The following is a 22,847-nucleotide window of genomic DNA, read 5'->3' on the forward strand; positions in this document are numbered from 1 at the left end:
AAAATCAATGAAGAAGAAAAGAATAAAATCAATGAAATAAGAAGTTGATGTTTTGGAAAGACAAACAACAATGTCAAACCTTTAGCTGGATTAACAGTAAAAGAGAGATGACCCCAATAAATACAACGGTCAGAAGATAAATTACAACTGATGATGCAGAAATTCAAAGGATCTTTGGTGGTTACTACGAGTAACTATACACCAGTAAATAGAAAATCTAGAGGAAATGGATACATTTCTAGACACATACAACCTGTCAATTGAGATTGAACCATAAAGAGATTCGAAACTTGAACAAGTTAATGACAAGTAACAAGATTGAAGCTGTAATAAAAAGTACTCCAGCAAAGAAAATCTTGTGAGTTACTGGTTTCACTGCAGAATGTTACCAAACATTTAAGGAAGACCTTGTATCAATCCTACTCAACTGTTCAGAAACATAGAGGAGGAGGGAATATTTCTACACTCATTATAAATCAATCCCATCCCTCATTTGGAAGGTGAGGGGACAGAGTCTGACTCAAGGCTGCCAGTGATACTCCGTTCACTATTTCAAAAAGTCACATAAGTGATCTCTTTTCTTCTCTCTCCAGTTCTGTTCATTTGTCTATTGGGGTATTGTTTATCTCTCACACTCACTTGGGTATTTTTGTTCATTAAATATACAAAAGGCTGATACTTAAATCATTTTTGAATAATAAATATAGGTTTGCCACTGAAATTAAACAACAGAAAAGTTTGTAAAGTGGAAAAGGATTATCCACACACTTTAATTTGACACAAGGTAACCACAGTTATATGTTTAGCTTGCATCTTTCTGAATTTTTTCTATGCTTTTGTAAAACACTTAATACATTACTGATTTTATTGATTTCCTTCATCATTGGCTTCCTAGTATCCTTGCCCTTTGCTTCAACCCTGAACTAGTCTTATGATTTGGTTTTGGCCAACATAATGCAGTAGAAGGATCTGGTGCAATTCCCAGCTCAGGCTTTACAAAGCCTGGTGCTCTTCTTCCTCGTGGACACTTGAAACTAAATTAGGATGAGCCTGAGCTACATTGCTAGCTGATAAGACACATCATGTGGAAAAGAGGCTAATTGCCCCAGCCAAGGTCATTCTAGACCAGCTTCCAGCCATGTGCTTTCCAAACATATGAGAGATCCCAGCCTTTCAGTAAAGATGCCTACCCCATGCACAGGTGATCTCAGACACATGGATAATCTCAGCAGAGTCAAGAACTACGTAACTAACTGGTAACCTTGTGAACGATAGTAAATGCTTATTGCATTAAACTACTGAGGTTTTGGGTGTTTTGATACCCAGAAATAAATAACTGGCAGACACATATTTACCTATACCTTTTTTCCTTATAGCACCAGTATCATATTATATTATCAACAATTTGCTCCATTTGTTTAATTTTTGCTTCACAACATATGACAAACCCTTTAAAAATCCAACACATTAAAATTCAATACTATCTGATTTTTGGACATCTATAAATTATTAAAAGTGTCAATTCAATATAATTTTAAATGTTTTGTCAAAGTAATACATTCATGAGACAGTCCGTAGTACAGAAAAGAATACAACAAAAATCATATTTCCCAGTACAACTCTTCCCACCTTCAGTCCCACACACTAGATGTAATTTCCTTCAATAGTTTTTGTTTTGTTTTGTTTGGCAGTAACATTTGGAATTTTCAATAATGACTCTTACAGCTCTGTGTTTCCTGATATATAAAACATAAACAATGCCATTGACTACCTCATATGAAAAATGAGATGCAGCTCACTTACATTGCCACATATCTAGTCTATTCTACCTAATATTTGATGATGTCATGATGTTCAAACCTTTTATTCATTGTGAAACAATAATATATTTAACCATAATTTCTTCTTTCAGCAATGTTGCTCAGTAGCTAAAATTTTCTCTATGTAAGTTGATTAATGTTGCTCTCATACCTTCTCGCTTTCAATTGTATCATTATATTTTCGCAATTTTTATCATAGTAAAATGTCATAACAAAATTACAAGCTTAACAATTTTAAGCGTACAGCCAAATAGTATTAACTACATTCATAATTTTGCACAACAATCAGCCATCTACCTCCAGAATTCTTTCTATCTTGTAAATCTGAAACTTTATAACCATGAAATGACTCTTCATTTTCTCCTGCCCTAGCACCTGGCAATCACCATTCTACTTTCTGTCTCTGTGAATCTGATAATCTAGGTGCCTCATATAAGTGTGATCATATTGTATTTTTGTGTGCGTGAAGGGCTTATTTTACCTAGCATAATGTCCTCAAAGTTCCTCTATATTTTAGCATATGTCAGAACTTCCCTCTTTTCTATGCTAAATTACATTTTAGTATATCTATATATGATATTTTACTTATCAATTTTTCAGTCCATGGATACTTTTGTTGCTTCCAGATTTTAGATAACATGAGCAACATTGCCATGAACATGGGTGTATAAATATATATTTGAGACCCTGCTTTCAATTATTTTTGGTATGTACCCAAAGGTGGAGTTTGGATCCTATGATAATTCTAGCTTTACTTTTGTGAGAACTTCCATACTGTTTTCCACAGTGGTGCCATTTAGCATTCTCACCAACAGAGCATAGGGTTCCAATTATTCTACATCCCTGCAAACACCTGTTATTTTCTATTTGTTTGTATGTTTTGATGGGAGTCATTCTAATGGGTATGAGGTGGTATCTTTCTTATACTTTTAGACACCATCTTCTTTCATCCTATTGTTGGAGGTAAGTCACAGCCAGTCGTCTTCATCAGCCAAGTATAGAAGTTACATCAGCCATAAAACTCGAAAATCCAGTTAGCTTCTTCCACTTCATTTCCACTTGTCCACCATTTTCATGGAAATTATATTGTCTATTAGAGAATCTAAAAATATACAGTTCATACAATCTAAAAAGATACCATCTTTACTTTTATCAAAACACCAAATGTTGAATATGCAAGCTATACAGGTAAAGGTGCTCTTTGGTGTTGACAGAAGAGGGCTGGGCTGCCTGTGGTTTCCTGCAGAAGAGAGAAAGGACAGAAGGTCAAGATGGTTATCCCTCACTGCCTTCATCCCATCCCTCATTATGATTCTTCTTCCATCTTCTGCCATACGCTTTTGTCATTTCCCTTGACTTCCATCTGTGACCTCTGTGACTGTTTAGCAAAAAGTACTTAGGAGTATCTTTGTGAAACCTGAATTAAATTATGTCACTTCTCTTTTCCAAAGCACTGGAAGGTTTTCCTATCTACTCAGATAATATTTTTTTAAAGATTTACCATGTGATGTTCAAGCACAATGTGATGAGGCTCCTCACTGTTTCTCCTAATTTGTCTCTGTCATTTCCCTAACTTGCATTCTCTTTTGGTCACACTGTCTCATTGTAGTTCTTTTTAAACATGTTTAGCATTTATCTGCCTCAGGGCATTTGCCCTTATATTCTGTGCTGGAACACTTTTCCTGCATAAGAACCTCATGGTTCACTCTCCAACTCTGTCCATTCTCTATTCTAATTTCATTATTTCAAGGAAGGTTTCCTGAATAAAATACCTACAGTTGAGCATGTATTTTCTACTGTCCAATAACTGTGGCTGAATGTCAGTAATGAGAGAGCCAAGTAAAAAGCTCTCCCTGGCAGAACTTCCCACCAGCCTGTGCACTGGGAAGAATGTGCACTGGGGTGGAGCCTTGGGAAGTCCATGCCATTTGCAGCAGGGAGAAGCCTGGCCCCTCCTCTTCCTGGGTGGTACCTGGTATTCAAACTGCAAGGCAGAAAGGCACTAGCAGGATTCTGGCTCTGTGAAGGGTCCATTTCCCATTTTTTTTCCTTTTCACACAATAAACCCTGCCGTCTTCACCTTTCAGATTGTCTGTGAGTCTAATTTCTCATGGTCGTGTGACAAGGACCCCATCTTTAGCTGAACTAAGGAGAAAGTCAACAACAGTAATGTGATACGTGCACTCAGAGGACCAAAGCCCTGCTTTCCCCATAGTTAGCTCCTGTGTTTACTCTGTTTTGTTCAAGGTCTGATGCAATGTTGGTAACTAAGTGTGGCAGGTGGGAGAGAAACAGAGAGAGAGACAAAGAGAGGGAGTGTATGAGAGATCGATGAATATAATTAATAATGGTAACGTTTATACATTACTATTTTAATAATTACTAATGTAGGACTTTCATTGTGTATTACATTTTGCTGCAATTTTCCTTACCTCCTTGATTGATTATATAGTTGGGGGAAACTAAATGCATCTAAGTAGAATAAAAAAAGAGCACATAAATTCTCACCAGACTGCGTCAATAAAGAACTCTAACTTGACCATACAAGTAGTCAGCTGTCATTGGTCATTGAACTTCACCACTAATATAGCTCTTTCATTTATTTCACCCTCCAACAACTCTCAATACTTACATTTTCAATTGCCAGGAAAGAGGTAGAAATCTCTTGTCAAGGATACTCGTTCTATGGTGGGCATCTGGGCTTTATCCTTTGGAATTTCAAATGATTTCTGTACCTAAAAGAAAAAACAGTAGATGAGATATAAGGGATTTTGGATTCTCAGAAAACACTTTGCACCATGAACCAGGAAATACCTGGAATGAAGACAGCTTCCAGGGTTGATAGGACCAAGCCCATGGATATTCCAACTCCTTAACACTGCTACCCTACCTCTTAGAATTGACACCCCATGTCAGACTGTACACTTTACATCAGAATAAACACTGCATGCCTAGTCAAGGCTTTTCAACCTCCATTTTCTCTATTTTCCATTTTTGACCTACAGATGTGGAAATCAATTAAATATCCCTTGAGATATGCTCATGAGAACTGGATATGGAAGACTTAGTACTTTCAACCCTCACCAAGGCTGATTCTTCAATTTAAGTAGAATTAAATCCCAGAATCTTGCTTTAAGGCCTGAACACTGAACAACTTTCATGCCGACACCACCAAGCTGACCCCTGAAATCTTATGCAAGGACTGATCAATGAGATCCTGCTTACCGTAAATCCAGTATTTCTAGTCTTTTTCCAGGAATACCCTCAAAAGTACAATGTCTCATTCCTAATCATCCAAAAGGACTTAACGTCCCAGTTCTCTATTCACAGAAACCCTGTCTCAATTTATGGTACAATCTTCTTTAAACGCCAGTGGTATATATTCTTCTTCCCACAGGAGTTTTACTGTTTTCTACAATTTTTAATTTAGAAACAACCACACTTTCCTGTGTTAATACCAATCCTATTTTCCCTTAAAAAGAGAAGGAACATTTATCTATTCATTTATGCATCTATTTATTCAATATATATTAATTGAATGTCTGCTATATGTCAGGCATATTGAGGTGCTGAGCAAATCCCCGCCTTCTTGAAGTTTGCATGTTAGTGAGTAAATACGGTAAAAAACAGACACATAAATAAACTATTAATATATGCTTAGTGGGAGGAGGTAAGAACTGTGGAGAAAATAAAGTAGGAAGGACGGGGAATAAGGAAGGTCCCAAGTTGGGCAAGGAATGGTAAACCTTCCCTTCTGCCCTTTTCCATGGAAAGAGTGATTTCTTTTTTATTCCCTCTTACATGCCTTTATGAATTCTACCACAATGTGTAATTACACATTTTTTTGTCAGCCCATATTTCCAGTATCCATATCTCTCACAAAAGTGTGAGTCCTAGGTAGTCTTAAGCCATGCAAACCTCATTTACCCCTTTGTTATCAGGATGAAGTCCATCACCTCCATCCAGTTTTTATTCATTTAGTAAATTAATCAAAATTATTTCAAAGTGTTTTCTATTCTCTGAATTTTAATAACTTACAACCCAAAACGTGAAGCTTATAGCTGATATTATTTTGTTTTACTTTGCTCTTCTTCTGGGATATATTGACAATTTCTTTCTCTAAACCAGATTTTAAACACCTGAATGACAGAAATCAGGTGCCGTTCTACTTTTGCTTGCCTGAAGAAGTGTGTCATTTTCATTCAATTAGGGAATAATGATAAATTCTTTCTGAGCAAATAAATAAATGACTAGAAAAGGAAACGGAAGCTTACCTTCTGAAATATTTTCATTAGGTGGTAGCACCAAGAATATTTCTGGAAGCATGTGATAAGTTCCGTGATGAAGATGGAGCCCTTTGTGCGGTCTCTCCAGGACATGTTATCTATGATGATACAGACTGATATACCTTGGGCTACGACTTTCACTATGTTTTTGTTTATATTTTTGTTTTTGCATAGCTTGGGAATTTACTTGATAGATTTATGGAAATCCCTTATAACCTAACATTTACTTAGGTTTCACACAGAGGAAACAGAAAAGCTGGCAAAGGTTGAACAAAAAAGACAGCTTGTAAACATTACAAGAGATTGCATAGTGATTGTATTTTGATTCTTGGAACTGACTTTCTATTATGGACCTCATGTTCATTCACTTTGCTTAGAAAAGGGGTCTTGAGAAATAACTGGAATTGTTCCACTTTACAAAGGAAAGAACAGAAGCCCAGAAGGATGAATAAAGGTTCAGTGAGGAAGCAACAAAAAATTGCTTTCTGGTTCCAAGATTGTTTACAGATTGCACCATGATGTCTTTTACCATACAATAAACAAAATAGATGAACACATCCAAAGTTTCAGTTACAGAAGATTAAAATATCATAGAAAAATACTGTATAATATGGTGCCAATAGTAAATAATCCTGTCTTATACACTTAAAAATTTGTAAAGAGAGTAGATCTTATATAAATTATCCTTATCACACCCTTGCAGAATGATGATAATAATAAATAGAGAGCCGGAGGAATCTTTTGGAGGAGACAGAGATATTTACAGCATAGATTTGGGTGATGATTTGAGGGGTGTGTACTAATCTTCAAACTTATTAAGTTGCATGCATTAAATATGTACAGTTTTTGTATGTCAGTTATGCCTCCATAAAGTGGTTTAAAAATAAGACTTAAAAATTTACAACTTGGAAAGAGTAAAATGTAAAGACCTTTAGGGTGATTACCTAGAGGTGAAATGCAAACCACTGTTTCCTGTAATTAGACCTAATTAGCCCCACCCTAACATTTCCTACTTTTTTTTAAAGGGCATTCACATTTTTATCTGGACACTCAATAACATTGCTCTTTGTAGGATCAAGTGGAATGTATGTAGAAGAGGGCTTGAAGTTGCTCATTTGGAAAGACAGCCAGTACTGGGATCCATAAAACTTATATTCAAAATGTTAAATGGATCTGATAAAAAAACAGAATCCATAATTTCTGTTTACATGGTGTGTGATGAATGCAGTTACTTGTATTGTATTGCTTTATAATATTTGGCATACCTTTGACTGTAAAGTGTAACACTTATAATAAAACTACAATTTCTTAAAATGTGTGTGTGGGAGGGGGAAGGAATCTGTTCTCACAGCACACATAAGATCATGCAAAATATATAGAGAGCACACACCATTCTCTCAACTCATTGTTGCCTAGGGCCTATGTTGATTTCATAGGATCATTCAAAGGTGTCCTCAGCACCCCCACATTTTTTACTGTTGCTAAAAGACACATACGTGGTGTTGAAGAACAGAAAGCAATGAAGTCCTTCTCCACGTGGACTCTGCAAACAGAATCTTCCTCCAGGTTCTCAGGTGACTGTGAAGAGATGACTGCCAAGGATGCTGGAGAATCTCTGACCCAGTGTTCCCCACGTCTTTCTGTAGAGACATCAAAGATACATCAACTTTCTTTTCTTTTTTTCTGTCTTTTAGGTTACGTTAAGTTCCAGAATAGAAATGCAGAATGTGTAGGTTTGTTACATAGTTATATGTGTACCATTGTGGTTTGCTGCACCTATCAAGCTATCATATAGGTTTTAAGCCACGTGCATTAAGTATTTGCCTTAAGACTCTCCTACCCCTTCCCCCCGACCTCCCGACAGGCCCCGGTGTGTGATGTTCCCTTCCTTGTATCCATGTATTCTCACTGTTCAACCCTCACTTATAAGTGAGAACATGAGGTGTTTGGTTTTCTGTTCCTGCATTAATTTGCTGAGGATGATGGCTTCCAGCTTCATTCATGTTCCTGCAAAGGACACGATCTCATTCCTTTTTATGACTACACCGTATTCCATGGGATATATGTACCACATTTTCTATATCCAGTCTATCATTGATGGGCATTTGGGTTGGTTCAAGAGGCATCAACTTTTTATACACTGCTGTGCCTCCCTTACCATGGCTATCACAGTTGCCCACCTTGTTATTTTTCAGTGTTCTTTTAACTAATTTAATACATATATACAGACCCACACACATGCAAACACACACACACACACACACTTTGCTTCGTCTCTAGTGTCATTCAACAATGTGTCAATTAACAGTGAATTTATCATGTCATTACCAGTTTTCAGTTAAGTTATTTCTGCTTTCTTAAAAAACAAACAAAACATACATCCCAATAGTCATGAGGCAATTGGAAGTCAGGAATAAAAAGAGAGAGAGAGAAGATTGACTTAAACCCCTCAAGTTTCCTTAACTCCCTACTCATTTTCCTTTCAACAACTATAAATAAATAGGGTGTGTGTCTCACATGATAACTTCAGTTTCAAGTGCAAATTCTTCAGAAAGCACATAATGTCAAAATGTCTGTAAAACATTTACAAATCAAGCTATCATGAAAATGATTCCATTCCAAAGTTTCAGTATTTCTGTTTAACTTTGATTTAGGGATTCTGGTGATCTCCCTCACGGCTTACTGTGGATAAAATTGTACAGAAATTTCTCCGCTGATGAGACAATTTCTCATTATACCAGACCCTTAGGTAGAGTTTCTTTAGAATTCATTGTACTTTATTTGCACTAGATGGAGTCTAAGACTGTTGTCCCTAAATATAAACTAAATATCAAAATCCTCTGCATACACCTTCACAACTGTTAGATGTTCAGTCCCAGCACTCACTGCCTCTGCAGGCCTGGACAATGATGACCTTGGGTTTGTCCTTTAGACTGAGGCAGTTTCGGTTGTTGAATATCTGGAAGACGGTGTCATAAAGCAGCACATCTGGATTTTTCTCGTCATGTGCAGTTCCGCAGATTCCCTCCAGAATGCCATGAGACATGAGCACTAGGAACGTGCTATCGGAGGACTTGTGCTCTGGTCGCCTAGCAAAAGCCCTCAGTTCTGACTCCATTTTCTGTAAAAGAGCAATGTCTAACTTCAGTCAGAGAAGCATCACAATTAATAGGATGTCCTGGATTTACCATGAGTGAAACAAGTAAAATATGTGACATCTGGGTCACGGTGCTTCACATAGTGCTTACTCAGTCATGACAGCTGTTTTATGTTTTTTGTTTTTTTTATTTTTTCCTTCGTAGGGGAGCTGTGGGTTCCTACTTTTTCTCCCTGCTGATGCACCATGCACTGTCTTCTTAATATATTGTATATTTTTATATGTTACTTATATTACTTTTTTAAAATCTCAATCTTGTCTCTCCTTTCCTAACAAGAGTGATGTGTTATAAATGCATCACACCACCGTCCTTGTAAAATCCAATGTACGTTGCTTAGAATAAAATCAATCTTCTTGCCTGACCATTCTTACCCTTACATTATGTCTGTTCTGCTTCAATCTCTAGTCATACTGGTCTTCTCTTGTGCCTCACATGTGCCAGTTTCATTTTCAGCTCAGCTCTTTCACAGGTAGCTACCCCTACTTGGAAGGCACTGCATTCACATCTTCCCAGAGCCATCTCATTCCTTTTGGTAGTTCAGTCCAACTCCTATGTTCTCTCCCCTCAGAGGCTTTTCTGGACCAACCCAAAAACGTCACACCCCATCCAACATTCCCTCTCATGTTTCCTTTTAGTTTTCTTTTTGCTTATTTTGGATTCTCTTCTTATTCTTATACAGACACATACACACACTCATTCTCTGAAATTGGTCCGGTTTTGCTTATATTGTGAGATTTTACCTCCACTCTAACCTAGATCCTTGTAAATTTGAAGCTTCTTGTATCATTTACAGACTTATCCACAGCGTCAGGAAAAGCTCTTGGCCCCAAAGTTTGGATTTAATATTTGTTTTAAGAGTGCACTCCTGTGCCAGGTATGGTGACTCACACCTGTAATCCCAACACTTTGGGAGGTTGAGGTGGGCAGATCACGTGGTCAGGAGATCGAGACCATCCGGGCTAACACAGTGAAACCCCATCTCTGTTAAAAATACAGAAAATTAGCTGGGCATGGTGGCGGGCGCCTGTAGTCCCAGCTACTTGGGAGGCTGAGGCAGGAGAATTGCTTGAACCTGGAAGGTGGATGTTGCAGTGAGCTGAGATCATGCTGCTGCACTCCAGTCTGGGTGACAGAGTGAGACTCCGTCTCAAAAAAAAAAAAAGTGCACTCATGCCAAAAACACATTACTCTGTGACTTTCTGTGAAATATTGGGACTACATCCCAATCACCTGATCTTACTGGAACTCAATAATAATTGTGAAAATACATCCCAATCATATTTTGTCTAGTTTTATGGAGTTGAGGGTATTTGAGGCTCAGAAGAGACACAGATTTATGTATCCAATAGTTTCTTTTGCTAGTGCATGTGTGCGTGTACGTGCGCACGCACACACACATGAACCCAGAGGTTGTTAAACCTTGTTGAACTTCTATAAAGCTAACTAATGATTAGAAGAATGTATGTTGCCCATGGGTGAGTGTGAGATGGCTTAGGGGTTCTTACCCTGGCTGTGAGATTCGTTTTGTCAACCACATTGTAGCCCAGGCCCTGAAGCAGCCCTTTCATCCCCAGGATGTCAAAGTCAGCCCCAGTCCTTGGTGGAAGATGATCAAACTCTGTATTGCATATGATGAGAGCCAGGCGTTTGCGGTCCTCTCTCTTTTTTATTGGATAGATCTGCAGGAGATGGAGATGAAGCAACTTTGATTACCTGAGTCTCTTTTCAACCTCCATATGCCTCATTATTTTGCTTTTTTCATGCAGCTGCCCCCTTCTCTAAACTCTATCAGAAGACACTGCCTTCCCCTCTCTCTCAAGAGCCCAGACCAAGAACCAGGACATATCTGAAATTATTATTTAACTTTCCTCTCTCTAGAGCCCAGAGCAAGAACTGGGACATATCTGGAATGATCACTCAAGAATCTTGAGGAAACTGAATAATTCCTACCCCCTTCCTTCTCCTTTTTCTTCTCCACCTACTCAAACATTTCTTATATTCAGGTTCAAATCAAATTTCATATAAACCAAGAGATGTTGTCATTGACTCCAGTAAAAATAAATATAGCAAATATTCTTTGCCTTCTGTATTATGATTATTTTGGTACTATTTTAAAAACATAAACTTACAATGATTTTCAAGATTTAATTATACTTTTCAAATATATTTTATGTCTAGGCTTTTCAACTAGAGTACAAACAATTACTACTCAGCCATGTTATCTTATAAACATTTTTATTTTGTGACTATATCTGAAATGGTAGTAAATCCCAAATAGATACAAAAATCAATAATTGATAAAAATGAGGAAGCTACATTTTATCATGGGTTGAAAGAGCATTGGTGTCTGTTTGAAGCCATATGAATCCTTGCCTACTGAAAGCATCTATCATAAAGGTTACCACTGTCACCACCCCCTCATCATTTACTGCTTTATGTATTTCTGCATTTATGGCTGGTACTGTGGCTCCAGCCTGTAATCCCAGCGCTTTGGGAGGCCAAGGCTCATGAAGACAGGATTTGGAGAACAGACTGGGTGACATAGTGAGATTATGTCTCTACAAAAAAAAAAAAAAAAAAAAAAAAAAAAAAAAAAATCAGCCTGACATGGTAGTGTGCATCTGTAGTCCTAATTACTTGGGAAGTTGAGGCTAGAGAATCTCTGGAGCCGATGTGTTCAAGGCAGCGGTCAGCTATGATCACACCATGGCACTCCAGGCTGGGCAACAGAGCAAGACCCCATTTTTAAAAATGTGCATTTAGTGAAAGCAGTTGTTTCTCTCTTTTTCCCCACTTCATGTAGAGAGCACGGCACCTCATCATGGTTTTCTTTACACCGTCTCAGGAATTCTTCATGAGGACAAAGTATTAGAGTATTTGTAGATTCTGCTGACTCAGGTGGTCCAGCCTCAATTTGCAGAAGAGCTGTGGGATATCACAAAATATAAATTAAGATCTAAAATTGACACCCTAACATCACAATTAGAAGAACTAGAGATGCAAGAGCAAACACATTCAAGAGCTAGCAGAAGGCAAGAAATGACGAAGATCAGAACAGAACTGAAGGAGGTAGAGACACAAAAATACCCTTCAAAAAATCAATGAATCCAGGAACTGTTTTTTTGAAAAGATCAACAAAATTGATAGACCGCTGGCAAGACTAATAAAGAAGAAAAGAGAGAAGAATCAAATAGATGCAATAAAAAATGATAAAGGGGATATCACCACCTATCCCACAGAAATACAAACTACCATCAGAGAATACTAGAAACACCTCTACACAAATAAACTAGAAAATCTAGAAGAGATGGATAAATTCCTGGACACATACACCCTCCCAAGACTAAACCAGGAAGAAGGTGAATCCCTAAATAGACCAATGACAGGCTCTGAAATTGAGGCAATAATTAACAGCCTACCAACCAAAAAAAAGTCCAGGACCAGACAGATGCACAGTCGAATTCTACCAGAGGTACAAGGAGGAGCTGGTACCATTCCTTCTGAAATTATTCCAATCAACAGAAAAAGAGGGAACCCTCCCTAACTCATTTTATGAGCCCAGCATCATCCTCATGCCAAAGCCTGGCAGAGACACAACAAAAAAAAAGAGAATTTTAGACCAATATCCCTGATGAACATTGATGCAAAAATCCTCAGTAAAATACTGGCAAACCGAATCCAGCAGCACATCAAAAAGCTTATCCACCATGATCAAGTGGGCTTCATCCCTGGGATGCAAGGCTGGTTCAACAAACACAAATCAATAAACATAATCCAGCATATAAACAGAACCAAAGACAAAAACCACATGATTATCTCAATAGATGCAGAAAAATCCTTTGACAAAATTCAATAGCCCTTCATACTAAAAACTCTCAATAAATTAGATATTGATGGAACATATCTCAAAATCATAAGAGCTATTTATGACAAACCCACAGCCAATATCATACTGAATGGGCAAAAACTAGAAGCATTCCCTTTGAAAACTGGCACAAGACAGGGATGCCCTCTCTCACCACTCCTATTCAACATAGTGTTGGAAGTTCTGGCCAGGGCAATAAGGCAGGAGAAAGAAATAAAGGGTATTCAATTAGGAAATGAGGTACTCAAATTGTCCCTGTTTGCAGATGACACGAGTGTATATTTAGAAAACCCTATTGTCTCCGCCCAAAATCTCCTTAAGCTTATAAGCAACTTCAGTAAAGTCTCAGGATACAGAATCAATCAGCAAAAACCACAAGCATTCTTACACACCAATAACAGACAGAGCGCCAAATCATGAGTGAACTCCCATTCACAATAGCTTCAAATAGAATAAAACACCTAGGAATCCAACTTACAAGGGATGTGAAGGACCTCTTCAAGGAAACTACAAACCACTGATCAACGAAATAAAAGAGGATACAAAAAAATGGAAGAACATTCCATGCTCATGGATAGGAAGAATCAGTATCATGAAAATGGCCATACTGCCCAAGGTAATTTATAGATTCAATGTCATCCCCATTAAGCTACCAATGACTTTCTTCACAGAATTGGAAAAAAACTACTTTCAAGTTCATATGGAAACCAAAAAGGAGCCTGCATTGCCAAGACAATCCTAAGTCAAAAGAACAAAGCTGGAGGCATCACACTACCTGACTTCAAACTATACTACAAGTCTACAGTAACCAAAACAGCATGGTACTGGTACCAAAACAGAGATATAGACCAATGGAACAGAACAGAGTCCTCAGAAATAATACCACACATCTACAGCCATCTGATCTTTGATAAACCTGAGAAAAACAAGAAATGGAGAAAGAATTCCCTATTTAATAAATGGTGCTGGGAAAATTGGCTAGCCACATGTAGAAAGCCGAAACTGGATCCCTTTCTTACACCTTATACAAAAATTAATTCAAGATGGATTAGAGACTTAAATGTTAGACATAAAACCATAAAAACCCTAGAAGAAAACCTAGGTAGTAGCATTCAGGACATAGTCATGGGCAAGGACTTCATGTCTAAAACACCAAAAGCAATGGCAACAAAATTGACAAATGGGATCCAATTAAACTAAAGAGCTTCTGCACAGCAAAAGAAACTACCATCAGAGTGAACAGGCCACCTACAGAATGGGAGAAAACTTTTGCAATCTACTCATCTGACAAAGGGTTAATATCCAGAACCTACAAAAAACTCAAACAAATTTACAAGAAAAAAACAACCCCATCAAAAAGTGGGCAAAGGATATGAACAGACACTTCTCAAAAGAAGACATTTATGCAGCCAACAGACACATGAAAAAATGCTCATCATCACTGGCCATCAGAAAAATGCAAATCAAAACCACTATGAGATACCATCTCACACCAGTTAGAATGACCATCATTAAAAAGTCAGGAAACAACAGGTGCTGGAGAGGATGTGGAGAAATAGGAACACTTACACTGTTGGTGGGACTGTAAACTAGTTCAACCATTGTGAAAGACAGTGTGGCGATTCCTCAAGGATCTAGAACTAGAAATACCATTTGACCCTGCCTTCCCATTACTGGGTATATACCCAAAGGATTATAAATCATGCTATTATAAAGACACATGTATACATATGTTTATTGTGGCACTATTCACAATAGCAAAGACTTGTAAACAAGCCAAATGTTCATCAATGATAGACTGGATTAAAAAAACTGTGACACATATACACGATGGAATACTGTGCAGCCATAAAAAAGGATGAGTTCATGTCCTCTGAAGGGACATGGATGAAGCTGGAAACCTCATTCTCCGTAAGCTATCACAAGGACAAAAAGCCAAACACTGCATGTTCTCACTCATAGGTGAGAATTGAACAATGAGAACACTTGGACACAGGAAGGGGAACATCACACACTGGGGCCTGTCATGGGGGAGGGGGGAGGGAGGAGGGATAGCATTAGGAGATATGCCTAACGTAAATGACGAGTTAATAAGTGCAGCACCAACATGGCACATGTATACATATGTAACAAACCTGCATGTTATGCACATGTACCTTAGAACTTAAAGTATAATAATAATAATAAATAAAATTATGGCTATAAATAAATTATGGCTTCTGCCCCTGTGACCGAATTTATCACCTAAGAACTTTGAGAGAGAGAGAGAACTCTTAGGAAAAGACTTCTTTGTATGTAGGGGTTATAGCTGTACCTAATTTCCAGCTTAAGGAAATGTATTGCGGGAATTCCCTGACAGAGAAAGCAGATCTCCCCCAACCCCACCAAGAAAAAAAATGCAGTTATAGATTCTGATTATTCTGGAGAAAAAATCTTGATGATTTAGAGTTAAATTTGGCTTTTCTATATTCTGAAAAACAGTTTGATTTTTCCAGTGGTTTTACCCTAGGGTACTCATTCATTTATTTGGACTTTTTGCTGTGTCGGGGCAAGAGTGTGCTAATACTTGTCAGAGTGCTATCTATTTGAAATGCAATGTGTGTTCCATGTGCAATATTAAATTTTCTAATATCACATTTACAAAAGGTAAAAATAATTTTAATAATGTATTTATTTAAATAATATATTCAAAATATTATTATTTCAACATGTGTCACTAGCCACAAGTTAAATACTTAATAGCTACATCTGTCTAGTGGCTACAAAACTGGATGGGACAACATCGCATTTTGGAGTGATAGTCCCCTTCTAGTTCACACTACATACAGATATATGCATACAGCAAACACTTAACAGAATATTGAATTCTGTACCATCCTGGTCTTTTTTAAGCAACCTTTATGTTAATTACTAATTTTTCTAGAGGAAATAGGCTTCAGCTATCTTTCAACAAATTGTGAAGTCACCTATTTATGAAGAAATGTCGTCTAGTGACAATAGTACTGTGTCCAAGGTCAAAGGGACAAATATTTGTATGAGATTCTGACATAACTCTGGACATCTTGTCTCTAAACTGCTGGAGCAGCCAACACTGTCCAACTCATATTTTATAATGTGAGGAAATAATACATCTCTTTTGGATAAGTTTGCTTCTGAGTAATTCTGATCTATCCCCTTGTGAAATGTAATATTGATCTCTTTTAACCGATATTGTGCAAAAAACTGGGAGATTATTGAGCCCTCCTTCTGGAAAAGAAAAAGGAATTTACATATACAAACTAGAAGAAAAGTTTACTAAGATCTAATAAGAAGATTTCTTTTCATAAAAGGAATGGACGGGCATATTTTTATGCTTGGTTAAGTGATCCAACCAAGACATAGGAATCATCAGTAAAGTAATATTATTCTGTATAAAATTTGCATTGTTTTGTAATATTTCATGTATTTTTTATATTTCTATCATTTGTTTCTGTTCATTTTAAAAAATATTTTAAAGTAAATGTCTTGCTAAAGTGTATGATAAAAGCCTGAGTTCTGGGAATACAATAAGTTATAAGTGTGTAAGGAAACCAAACCTTCTAAGCATCTATTTTTTCATAGATTAAACAGTGACAGATGCTTTTTCTTCTCATTTCAGAAAATTCTGCCAATGTGAAGACATCCAGGGTCCTGGGATATTCCTGGTCTGAGGGTATGTTTTCCTGTTTAAAGGTTTGGAGAACTTCCAACTTAACAGTCATCTCCTAATGACTTTTATGTGTCTGTGTGTAGAACAGGTGTTTTCCAGTAAAATTAGAAATTAGACAGAAATTCTATCTTATATCCAGTAATAGAATTAGTATAAAAATACTATTTTATTACAAAATAATATATATTATAGTACAATCTGCTTCCAAAGAGAGTTTCTATTAGCCTGACAGGGCAACAAGAAGTAATATGGACATCAGGAGTTTAGATAAAAATTTCAATTTGAGTCTTATCTGTTATCTTAATGAAACAGGAATCTCTCAGGAATCTGCTCAACAATCTCTTTACATTGACACAAGAAAGGGAGTGGTGGAGTGGTACAGGATCAGAAAAGCAATTTCTCACATCACGTAGGGACTTACATGGTTATCTCTCTGACTAAATCACATCATTGGTATATAGTGTGTGTATGTGTATATATGTGTGTGTGTGTATATATATGTGTGTACATAAGTGTGTGTGTGTGTACATACAACAGTTTGTTAAATAACAAACGAATAGCTAGGATTCTTCTTATCCTGCGCTCCAGAATCCAATGCTCTGCTGGAAACCCTCAGAATTACAATCATATCCAAAGACCTGTCCAAGGCCTGTACCTCTTCTAATAGCCCAGCCCACCCAGCTTCCTGGTATGCTGGGCCAGTGTACTCAGAGTGTTCTGGGATCGATCTTTCTGGAGAATCCAAATGCAGACAGAGTGCAGGGAGCCACTGGACCCCTGCTGCAGGGATTTGCAGCTGCCTCCTTCCTGCCACAGCCTCTGCTGATCAGATAGGCTATTTGAGTTTATAGTTTAGTGCTCATCATATATGATATCTGGGATTGCTAAAATCATTTTGAAGCCCTTATTGCTACAAATATGATTCCTATTTGCTGCATTATCTCTGATTTTTTAAAACGAATATTTTCCCCCTGCCATTCCAGGTTTGAGGAAAAGGAAAATACTTGCAAAAGACCAGTTTAAATACTAATAAGAATGCATCCTTGCCTAAAACCTTGGACAACTATACTAGCATGTGGTTTTTGTTGAGGGGAAACTTTCCCCATAGAGAAAGGGAGTTTATTTAGTGTAGTGACGTTTGAACAATTTATGTTGCTTTGTGTTCATGATCATATATGATTATTGGTAAACTGTAGGAGTTCAGGGCTGAAGATTTCAGTTTAAAGTCTATGGTAAATTGAGTTCATCCCTGGGAAACATTAATCTGAGAATATTTAGGCTGTAATAATTCTGATAATTCAATCTGTGTCAAAGGTTTTGAACTGTTATAAAATTTAAACATTTTATAGTAGTTCCCTGATCATAATTTTGTAACTCACAGAAATGAGTAAGCATTGGAAAATTCTAATTTGTGGTGCCCAAATAATAATTAAGAAAGCACTCTTTATTGCATGCATACACTTCATTTGTTTATTCATCACACATTAATTAGGTATCTGCTATGTGCCAGGATCTCCATTAATTTCTCTTATTAATTGGTGAAGAAACCAGTTACATTCTGGTAGCAGAAACTTGGTGCATATTACTTCTTTTTACTGAAGCGGAAAAGGGTTAAAAGTGGAGCACGTTTATTCTGGAAAACAAAGCGTTTAATTTTAGCTGTATTCGTTTTGTGATGCCAGTGAAACACTGGAACAGAATTGTTGAATATGCCACTAGAGCTAAATGAGTCTGGAGCTCAGATGAGAGAGTTATGAGAGCTAATATCTTGGAAGTTGTTGGCATGTGGTGCCTGGCATTACAATGTTTCTAGCTGTAGACAGTCTAGTGAGAAAGTACTGGAATTGTCCACATTTCACAGGTGGTAAGACTGATGACTAGGGAGAATGGAAGGTTAAGAAACTTACCTGAAGCTGCATAGTTCACATGTGACAGAATCTAACTTTAGGTTTAAGTATCCCCTACTAAAAAATCTCCCCTATTAACTATTTCTGTGCACAGTCTACACACAAGGACACAGATTTTTGGCTAATTGGAAATTTGTTCCCATCCCATAAAAGATAAGGTGGTCTCTAACAGGACGATGACATGTTTACTGAAAATGAGAGTTTAGAAATGAAAGTGTAGGAGGATCACAGATAACACTGCATGGGCCTTGGAGTTGAATATATTCTGGAAAATTTAACATATTTATTGTGTTAGATGTAGCCTTACGTTTTACACTGGTGATCCTTTGGTCCATATTGAGAAGGGTTTGGATAAACCTTTGATGAGCCATGCCATGCTTTAGCACAGAGTCTACCTTGTCTTCAATTTTGACACTGTAATATTTTTCCTTTTCCTTCAATGTCAGAACATCGTGTTTTGCCAAATGATGAAAAACACCATGAAGCATATCTTTGCCCAGGTGTTCCAACACCTTAAGTATTTCTTTTTTGCGATTGTCTTCTGTCAGAAAGAGAAAGACTCCTTTAACTATGGGCACAGCTTAAAGAGTTCTGCCCTCACCTAAGACATAACTCTGTAATATAAAACTCTTCTGAAAATACATTCTATTTTACCATGTCCCCAACGAATAACACACCCTTGTTTTTGCACCTGCAGAGTTCTCTCACCCATCAAATTCATACCAGACTGTGCTTAGCAATTCATTTCCTCTTAAATTTGTTTTTATAGCTTTTCTTCTCCCTTCTGTGGCATTGGGCGTAATGCTAACTTCCTGGTCACCTGCTGTTTTCATATTTCTCTTTCTCTTGTTCCCAGTTCATGATGATGATGATTTACCTGTAAGGCACACTCCCAGGACAGTCCATGCTCTTATCTAGACTGTAAATACTACTAAACTATATAATCTGGCCTCTTTGTTGTAGTTAGTTTCCTTGGGGAAAACACTATACCTTTTAATTTGCATTTTTAGCACACATCCTATACCCACATCTTTGTGCTCATTAACATCTTTGTGCTCAAAACGCTTAAAAGTACTTAGCATGCTTGCTGAATACATGACTTAATGAACAAATGGATGATTGCATCTACAGTCCTAATTTTTTAGCATCTTTTCCTCAATCAAAATTTGAAATTGAAAATAATATGACAACCAATCTAGCATGATGAATTTATGTGACATCAGGTTAATTACTACACCTTAGCTTAATTTGAAATTTTATTGGAAAATATAGATATCAGTGATAAATTGTTGTGCCTGTCCTTCTACCAATTACTGCCAGTCATTGGTAAAGCAACCAGTTGCATTCTGGTGGGAGAAATTTGATATATATTAGTTTCTTTTACTAAAATGGAAAGGGGTTAAAGTTGGAACAAATTTGTTTAGAAGAAAAAGTATTTAATTAGTTTAATAAAGCCAATGAAACACTGGAGCAGAATTGTTGAAAATGCATCTAGAGCTAAATGAGTCTGGAGCTCAGAGGAGAGTTCTGGATGACAGCTAACATCTTGGGAGTTGCCGGCATGTTGATGCCTACCAGCACAATGTTCCTAACCTTCCACAGTCTTGTGAGAAGGTACTGAAATTGTCCTCATTTCATAGGCAGTAAGACTGATGATTCGGGAGCAAGAGAAGTTAAGATACATGCAGGCAGTCACATAGATTAATGACAGAATCTAGGTTTAGGTTTGAGTATGTCTTACTACAAGCCTCTACTATTAATTATTTCCATGCACAGTCTGAACCCAAGGACTCAGCCTTCTAGCCAATTGGAAACTGGATCCCACCCCACAAAAGACAAGGTAGTCCCTGAAAGAAAAATTATAGGTTTAGTGAAAATGATAGTTTCATAAAGGTAGGATGGGGGATCACAGAAGTCACTACATGGGTCTTAGAATTGAATAGATTCTAAAACATTGGAGATATCCGTTGTAAAATACCCAGTCTTACTTTTTACACCGGTCGACTTTTGATTCGTAGTAGATAGGGTCTGCATAGATGTTTGTCCAGACATGTTGTCCTTTGGCATGTGGTTTGTCACGAGGGGCCTGTCTTCAGTTTTGGCATCATGTTTTTTCTTTTTCTTCAATTTGGGAAATCTTTTTTTCACCGAGTTATCTGATTTACTCCGAAGGGCACGTTTGAACAGAGCTTCTAAATTCTTATGGCCTTTTTTTTTGCAGCTGTCTTCTGTCAGGAATATAAAGACTCCTTCAAATATGGGCATAGCTTAAAGAGTTTTGCCCTTGCTTTAGACAAAACTCTGTTATGTGAAACATCCTTGAAAATACCTTCTGTCTTACCATGTCTTCAACAAATACTCACTATTTCTTTGTACCCGTAGCATTCTCTGACCCATCAAATTCCTACCAGGCTGTGTTTAACAATTCATTGCCATTTAAATTTGGTTTTTATAGCTTGTCTTTTTCCTTTCTGCGGCATTGGGCCTAAGGCTAATTTCCTGATCATCCACTGTATTCAGATTTCTCTTTCTCTTGCTCAAAGCTCATGATGATCTACCTGAAATGTGTGCATCCAGGACAGTCCATTCTCTTGTCTAGACTGTAAATTATTCCTACTAGACTGTAGGATCTTTCCTTTTCTCTGTATTTAGCTTCCTTGTGAAATAACTGTATCTTTGAATTTGCATTTTTTAACACACAAGCTATACCCAATAGTACTAATTAAGAATTTTCTGCTCAAAATGCTTAAAAGTACTTAATCTGCTTGCTGAATACATAAGTAAGCATCCAACTTAATCATTCAGTGGGTAAATGCATCTGGATACCTAATTCTTTAGCGTCTTTTTTCAAACCAAAATTTAGAACTGAAAATATTTAACAAATATTATAGTAGATTAATATGACACTGAGTTATTGTATTACTCCTTGGCATAATTCAAATTTTTACCAGGAAATATCTATATATATCTATATATATCTACATATATATACTTATATATATGATATATACATATATATCAAAGTAATAAATCATTTATTTCAATACAAGAGATATGATTTAAGCAGATTGTATGTGGAAAAGCCAGATATCTCCTCTCTTCTCAGTTAACTCTATGAAGATTGTTATCTAGTTCATCTAGATATAAGGATTGCTTTCACACAAAATACATTTTCTAAAGAAAACATGTCAGGACATTGAACAAAATTTTGGCCCAGAAGTACCAGACTCATTTTCCAGGTTATCTTGAGTTCATATGTCAATAATGAACCAACCATTATTAGAAAGACACATGGAAGTTACAAAACAGGAGAAAAAGTTACCTAATAGCATATAATAAATGTAACATCTCCTATGTATTTTTTGTGATTGAAAATGGATTCATATAAAGCAATGACAATCATCATTATCATTATATCATATGAGTAATTATCACGATTATTAATAGTGTCAGTAATTATCATTATTATAATGATTTAATAAATCAATAATTATCATTATTATTAGAATCAATAAATCAGTAATTATCATTATTAAAGTGATACAATAAATCAGTAATTATCTTTATTATTATTATATCACATCAGTAATTATCATTATTATTTACAAATCTCTCTTCTAAGTATTTTACAAATAGTAGTATACTGGACCCTCACAATAAACCAGTAGAATATTTATTATTTTATCAATTTTATAAATCATTTAAATAATAGGTTGCCCTAAATCACATGAATTAGGTTTCAAATACTATTTTTACACCACATTCCATAGAGTTAACCATGACAGGTTTTCAGTAATAATAGTTAATACATGTTGAACCCCCATGAGGTCAAGTGTTTTACTGAAATTTCACAAAAACCCCATGCAAAATGTATATTAAGCTCTTTTATATGGAAAAGGAAACATATACAGATAAGTTACTTAAGAAATTGAGTGTAATCTTATGAAAAGAAAACAAAGTATATAGTAACTCCGGAGTAGGAACAGAAGTACAAGTGTTCAGAATCCAGAGCCCCAACTCTTAAGTCATCAAACTACATTACATGACAGTTGATGGAAAGCTTCTTAAGAGAACACAGATAAGATGCTTAAGGAATTCAGAAAAGATGAGAAAATTCCAGGAG

At 36.6% G+C, this 22,847-nt stretch overlaps 1 protein-coding gene across 1 annotated transcript; it reads right to left on the bottom strand.

The window, feature by feature from the left end:
* Positions 1-888: 888 nt before the first annotated feature.
* On the bottom strand, positions 889-20,992 carry LOC103248366 (caspase-5; the record flags this gene model as incomplete). Its single annotated transcript, XM_008020690.3, has 9 exons — positions 889-3,060; positions 4,453-4,555; positions 6,095-6,204; positions 7,603-7,746; positions 8,993-9,227; positions 10,770-10,943; positions 12,080-12,189; positions 19,032-19,265; positions 20,713-20,992. Coding segments are annotated over 8 exons (1,386 nt in total), but the record flags the coding sequence as incomplete, so codon positions are not given.
* Between the last annotated feature and the right edge of the window lie 1,855 nt (positions 20,993-22,847).

Source organism: Chlorocebus sabaeus, chromosome 1, assembly GCF_047675955.1.
Source record: "Chlorocebus sabaeus isolate Y175 chromosome 1, mChlSab1.0.hap1, whole genome shotgun sequence".
Taxonomy (NCBI): Eukaryota; Metazoa; Chordata; class Mammalia; order Primates; family Cercopithecidae; genus Chlorocebus; species Chlorocebus sabaeus.